This window comes from Garra rufa, chromosome 16 (assembly GCF_049309525.1).
Source record: "Garra rufa chromosome 16, GarRuf1.0, whole genome shotgun sequence".
NCBI lineage: Eukaryota > Metazoa > Chordata > Actinopteri > Cypriniformes > Cyprinidae > Garra > Garra rufa.
The window spans coordinates 27,817,188-27,824,182 of record NC_133376.1 but is presented as its reverse complement, the minus strand read 5'-3'; the positions used below and the strand labels follow the sequence as shown (position 1 = coordinate 27,824,182).

The 6,995-nt window shown below is 35.1% G+C and overlaps 1 protein-coding gene across 1 annotated transcript; it reads right to left on the bottom strand.

Annotated features, from left to right (window-relative positions):
* Positions 1-1,145: 1,145 nt before the first annotated feature.
* Positions 1,146-6,651, bottom strand: gla (galactosidase, alpha). The gene is made up of 7 exons (XM_073820671.1): positions 6,433-6,651; positions 5,652-5,826; positions 3,941-4,118; positions 3,763-3,854; positions 2,989-3,150; positions 1,876-2,073; positions 1,146-1,775 (listed from the first exon to the last, which is right to left on the bottom strand). Exons 1-7 carry the CDS (start codon positions 6,591-6,593, stop codon positions 1,488-1,490), a joined length of 1,254 nt encoding a protein of 417 aa, XP_073676772.1. The 5' UTR covers positions 6,594-6,651; the 3' UTR covers positions 1,146-1,487.
* Positions 6,652-6,995: the final 344 nt, after the last annotated feature.

The following is a 6,995-nucleotide window of genomic DNA, read 5'->3' as shown; positions in this document are numbered from 1 at the left end:
ACATTTTGTTTGTGTTTATCAAGATTGACATGTCATTTCCAACACAATGCAGATTTTATTATAATTTGACATTCATTCAATCAATCTGACCAGTGTTTGTAAGAACAGAAGAGACTTAAGAGATACATGAAATACAGCTTCACCAGTATATTGATTACAATATTGCATAGTAAAAGGTAAAAATGCAAAAAGTTGCACTGAAACGTACACAAATCAATTACACTACCAGTCAAAAGTTTTTGAACAGTAAGATTTTTAATGTATTTAAAACAGTCTGTTCTTCTCAACAAGCCTGTATATATTAGATTGAAAGTACAGTAAAAACCCTAATATTGTGAAATATTTTTACTGTTTTAAATAACTGCTTTCTATTTGAATACATTTTAAAATGTAACTTATTCCTGTGATCAAAGCTAAATTTTCAGTATAATTACTCCAGTTTTTAGTGTCATGATCCTTTACAAATCATATTGAAATGCTGATTTGCTGTTCAAGAAACATTTATTGTTATTATTGTCATCAATATTTCAAACACTTGAGTATTTCTTTAATAAACAGAGAGATCCAAAGATCATTTTATTTCATTTATCTGAAATAAAATGCTTTTGTAACATACACTATACCGTTCAAAAGCTTGGAGTCCCAGTTTTTGGGAAATACATTATAGAAATGAAAACTTTTATTTAGCAAGGATTAAGTAGAGGAAAGTACAGCAAAAACAGTAAATGTATTGATGATAAAGGCATTTATAATGTAAAAAAATCTATTTCAGATAAATGCTGTTCTTCTAAACTTTCTATTCATCAAAGAAACCTGAAAAAAAAATTCTACTCAGCTGTTATCAACAAAATAAATGTTTTTTGAGCAGCAAAGCAGAAAATTACAATGTTTTCTGGAGGATCACATGACTGGAGTAATGATGCTAAAAATTCAGCTTTGAAATCGCAGAAATAAATTATATTTTAAAATATATTCAAATAGAAAAGTTTTTTTAAATATTAAAAATATTTCAAAATTTTACAGTTTTTGCTGTACAATGAATCAAATAAATGCAGGCTTGGTGAGCAGAAGAGACTTCTTTAAAAAAACATTAAACCTCTCTTGGTAGTGTATGTCCATTTCAGAACAAGACATGAGCTGCCAAATGATCTATAAAATCCCTGAGGGTCTTTATGCATGTTAAAACAAAAAGTTTTTTGGCACTGCAACCTTTAAACACATTGTAAGTCTTCACTGTGAAGTGGAACAGATGATTGATGCATATTTTGATATGTTTCTGTACATCTTACAGTTCTAAGAGTTAAAGTGCTTTGTAAATGTACAGTAAAATGATCCGTTGCTACAACTTCTGAATTTTGATTCCTTAGTGTGCCCTTCTAAAAATGTAAAAAATCATTCTACAGCAGTATTCAAAAGGAAAAGTTTAACTTGATTCCATTAGTGCAATAATACATTTCCCATTTCTTCGGAAAGTTTTGCTTTCCAAGTCACAGGATGTCATGAGGATTGCTTTTGATAGGGCTGACAGTGAGAAGTGTTGTGCCTGTAGGATTGACTTGCACCATCACCTTTGAAAAGAGATTCTGGACACCCATTTCTTGGTAGACAGGCAGGATCTGCGTTACATTGCACTTCGGGTCGCAGAGCTGCCAACTAGGCATCGTCGCCACAGAAATGATAAATCTGCGTGGACCGCCAATCTCCTGTCTATTCATCACTGCCACAGCCAGCCTGTTGCCTGACAAGGGCCGTTCCCACACCTCAAAACTGTCACCCTGTGAACAAGATAAATGTATTCCAGCTTGCTGACAGATACCGTAATGAAACAAAGAATAGGTTAAGACCGTCATTTGAAACTAAGCTGAGATACTTTACCTTTAATGTACGATAGCCCTGCTTGCCCAGAGGGTCCTGGTTGATGGCAATGATCTGTTTGTTCTGCAGCAGTTCTTTCGCTTTAGGACAAATGTTTCGCAGGTCGTTGGACATGAGAAGTGGGGAAGCCATGATAGCCCACAAAGCCATCTGAGTCTGTTGCTGATCGTGGCTGAGGCCGAAGTTCCCTAAAATCAGCTTGAGTCGTCGTAACAAGAAATATGTTATGATTTGAAGGATTAGTACACATCTTGATAATTTATTCAGCCCCCATGTCATCCAAGATGTTCATGTCTTTCTTTCTTCAGTCAAAAAGAAATTAATATTTTTAAGGAAAACATTCCAGGATTATACTTCACATAGTGGACTTCAATGGTGGCCAATGGGTTGAAGGTCAAAATTGCAGTTTCAGTTCAGCTTCAAAGGGCTCTACATGATCCCAGCTGAGAAATAAGTGTATTATCTAGCGAAACGATCTGTCATTTTCTTAAACAAATAAAAATGTATATACTTTTAAACCACAAATGCTCGACTTGCACCAGCCTGACCTCATGCATTACGTAGTGGTTAGCTCTTTGCCTGTGTACTTTGGTTCAAAAACATAATGTGAGGCAAAAATCTGCATCTCATGTTCTCCTCCAACTTCAAAATTGCCCAACATTATTGTTTTACCTTTTTTGTAAAAGACGACTGACTTTCTTTGCATGTTCGCTTTGTAAACACTGGGGCGGTACGTCCGCCAGTGTCATGTGTGACCGTTCCAATGTTAAAAAGTATATAAACTTTTATTTATTTTTTAGACTCTTATTTCTCAGCTGGGATTGTGTAGAGTCCTTTGAAGCTGCAATTTAGACCTTCAACCCACTGGCCACCATTGAAGTCCACTATATGGAGAAAACTCCTGGAATGTTTTCCTCAAATACCTTTATTTCTTTTCGACTGAAGAAACAAAGACATGAACATCTTGGATGAAAGAGGGTGAGTAAATTATCAGGAAATTTTGATTCTAGAAGTTAACTTATTCTTTAAATTCATTCACATTAAGCTTGAATTAAATTACCCAGTGTGAATTTGTGATTTGAGAGTAAAATTATCAGATGAGAGGCTTCATACCATGTCAGGGTCATTCCACCCACCTGGTCCTGCCGCTGGGACCAGGATCTTCTGATGATCAGCTGTCCAGTCCAGGATGCCCTTCACACTGGTCCACTGGTCATAAACATCTCCATAATTTCGCCAGTGGTTACAGGCCTTGCGAATTGCCTCATAGTCAGGCTGAAATATAAGATACATAAAACACTTTTATTTAAGAAAACTATATAAATTATATTACAGAAGTTTCATTTGTAGATAAACTATCCCTTTAAAGGTATAGTTCACCCAAAAATGTAAATTCTTCTATTAATTACTCACCCTCATGTTGTTCCAAACCCGCAAGACCTTCGTTCATCTTCTGAACAGAAGATGTTTTTGATTAAATCTGAGACCTTTTTTGACCCTCCATTAAAAGCAAGGATACTACCATAGTCAAGACATAGAAATGTAGTAAAGACATGTAATTTTATAAAGCTACAAGAATACTTTTGTGCACAATAAAAACAAAAATAATGATTCAGCGATTTATTCTCTCCCGGGACAGTCCTCTGTCACAGGTCTATGTCTATTGCTGTCTATGCAGGGTCAGAAAGCTCTCGGACTTCATTAAAAATATCTTAATTTGTGTTCCAAAGATGAACAAAGGTCTTACAGGTTTGAAACGACATGAGAGTGAGTAATTAATGACATAATTTTCATTTTTTGGGTGAACTATCCCATTAAGATTGCAATGTTGCAAAACTGAAAAATTACTTACTGTACATTAATTAAAAAAATCTCCATTTGTCTCACCTGTTGGTGTTTCCACTCATATAATGGCCATTCACAGGAGTATACAATACTCCTACCTGTCTGGTTTAGAGCTATCGACATGTTGGTGTAACCTGGGAGACATCAAAAGAGTGTAAGCATTTTGTTGCAAAACACAGCAACTTATTATCATACTGCTGAGGCTTGCATATTGACCTACCTTCTCCTAGTTTTTGCCAGTCAGGCATGTAGCATCCATCGAATTTTAACAGATCCACACCCCAGTCTGCAAAGGTTTTAGCATCAATGTCATAATAGCCCAAACTCCCAGGGTAGCCTTCACATGTGTTTGTGCCAACATCTGCATATATTCCCAGCTTCAGACCTTTGGCATGGACCTTGGAACACAATAAAGATATAATATTTATTATAAAAGATAATACATTAAGACAGAATGTCGTTTTATTGTGATATCTGAAAGGCAACAGTAGGGGGCGATATATAACTGGCCAAAAAGATTTGGAGAAGCCAAGTTATGGCAACAAAATATAATTTCTCAGTATTGTTATTGTGTGGTGAAAAGTTAAGTGTGTGCTAATTTACTATTGAAATGACATTTATGTGGACATGAAGACACTTTTATTAAAGGGACAAAATTTCAATGTACTGTACATAATCATATGTTTTGTTCTACTATCGAACACAAAAAAATAATTTGATTTATTAAAACGTTTTATTTAATTAAATTAGTAATTATTGAAAATAATATTTTTAACTGATTTAGAATAATTCATTTATTAGCTTTATTAATTAAAATATAGTTAATAATGTTAATTATTTTACCAAAATAAGAGGGATCACACAAAATGCATGTTATTTTTATTTAGTACTGACCTGAATAAGATATTTCACATAAAATACATTTACAAATAGTCCACAAGAGAAAATAATAGTTGAATTTATAAAAACAACCCTATTCTAAACTTAACATACCCTTGATTCTTAAAACTGTGTTGTTACCTGAATGATCCACACACCTGTGTTTTTTGTTTAGTGAGAGTTGTTCATGAGTCCCTTGTTTGTCCTGAACAGTTAAACAGTTAAAGTGCCCTTCAGAAAAATACTTCAGGTCTCACGAATTCTTTGGTGTTTCAGCATTTCTGTATATTTGAACCCTTTCCATCAATGGCTGTATGATTTTGAGATCCATCTTTTCACACTGAGGACACCTGAGAGACTCGAATGCAAATATTACAGAAGGTTCAAATGCTCACTGATGCTCCAGAAGGAAACATGATGCATTAAGAGCCAGGGGTGTAAACTTTTGAACAGAATGAAGATGTGTACATTTACTTTATTTTGCCTTAATATATATTATATTATATATATTTAATTTAGTACTGCCCTTAAGAAGCTACTTACATGTTTCCCAAGAGACAAAATAAGTTAAATTAACCCTGATCTGGTTCTTAATGCATAATGTTTTCTTCGGAAGCATCAGTGAGCATTTGAACCTTCTGTAATAGTTGCATATGAGTCCCTCAGTTGTCCTCAGTGTGAAAAGATGGATCTCAAAACCATACAATTATTGATGGAAAGGGTTAAAATACACAAAAAAAAAAAAAAATCAAAGAATTTGTGGGATCTGAAGGATTATTTTGAAGAACAGCAGGCAGTTTAACCTTTCAGGACAAACAAGGGACTGATGAACAACTATCACTAAACATAAAACACAGCTGTGGATCATCCAGGTAACAACACAGTATTAAGAATCAAGATTCTGCAAAGTTGAAGGTAACTTTTTAACTTCAACTGTATTTATTAGATTATTTTAATAATATTAAAATATATTATTTATTGCAATAAGTAATTTAATTGAGCCAGATGCACGTATCCTCTTCTAGCCTTTCATGATGCCAACAGATACTCACATAATCAGCCAGTTTTTTTATCCCACTGGGAAACCTCTTTGGGTCGGCCTGCAGACGCCCCTGGCCGTCCCTCTCGTGCAAGGGCCAGCAATCATCAATGCACACAAACTCATATCCAGCATCCTTCCATCCTTCCTTCACCATCACATCTGCCATCTCCATGAACAGCTCCTCTCTGCCAGGACACACAAGGGCATGAGGAACAGGGCATCATGCTCGAACATCTGCCCACTGTACGGGACAGATTGTCTGAGTGTGCAAGTGTTAAAAACAGCATCTGTTATAAACAGTTTTATAAACTGTTTAAGACCCATAAACGCCATTTGCTCTTTGTATGCAGGATGAGAAGATCTCCGTGTATGAAGAGATCTTACATCACATGCTTTAGCAGATACTCATGTGACATTAGTACTTAGGTATGTAGTTTTCTACAAACCTCATTATCTTACCATTTTATGCATGAAAATAATTTAGCTAACTATTTTGTCAATTTGACTCTATATACAAGCATTTAGATTTTATATATATATATATATTTATTTATGAGCACCACAGAAACATTTTAAATAAGCTAGTGAAAGCAAAAAGGTTTTATTATTTTATTTTTTGGAATTGGTTACCAGTCACAGGATCTATGTCAGGACTTTTTTTCTTATAGAATCATATAAATTTTGTTTAAAAATCATTGCACATTACTATATATTTACCTAGTAATTCTGTTTTCTTTGTTCTTTATGATTTGTTTGGTAAAACGTTGACAGTAATCAGGTCACTCGCTCACCTAATGCAGTTCTGAGGATCCGCATCACAGTCGATGTTGCACATGAATCTCTCCCAGTGCAACCAGCCCATTGTGGGAGTTATCGCCAGCCCATTATCCAGCGCCGAAGCTGGGACTAATAAAGACACAAGCCCGAAAAAGACTATATTTGAGGCACTCATTGTTGTGCAGATGAATGACTGAATCTAGGGCAACAAGTTGATTCACTTCCGTGTCACTGTTCACAGCGTATCAGTCAGGTGCAAACATGAACGCTCCTCCACCGGTGACGTCACACGCACGCTCCAGTCAAGACAAATCCCAAACGTGGGAATGATTTTATTGGCTTTAATTTTTTTGGCGGTTTATTTGATGTTGACAGTGTTTTGTCTGGTACATAAAAGAAGAAACGCAAATATAAAGTTACATATGCGCTATTAAGGAGTGTAACGCATTCAATCTTGAATTGTGTAGCGTCTGTTTGCACTTGTAAGTAATTTTTTATCCACTACAATTGTTTAGAAATCTACTACTTGACCTTAAACTGTGTACATTAATGTCAAGTGCAATGTGTCCTGTTGTTT

Bases quoted from the DNA above. Each gene is read 5' to 3' on its own strand.
- gla (XM_073820671.1), bottom strand. From the start codon at position 6,593: ATGAGTGCCTCAAATATAGTCTTTTTCGGGCTTGTGTCTTTATTAGTC. The intron at 5,827-6,432 runs GTGAGCGAGTGA...GTGTCCTGGCAG, and splicing joins GATCCTCAGAACTGCATTAG to AGAGGAGCTGTTCATGGAGA. The intron at 2,074-2,988 runs GTATGAAGCCTC...CGACGACTCAAG, and splicing joins GGTGGAATGACCCTGACATG to CTGATTTTAGGGAACTTCGG.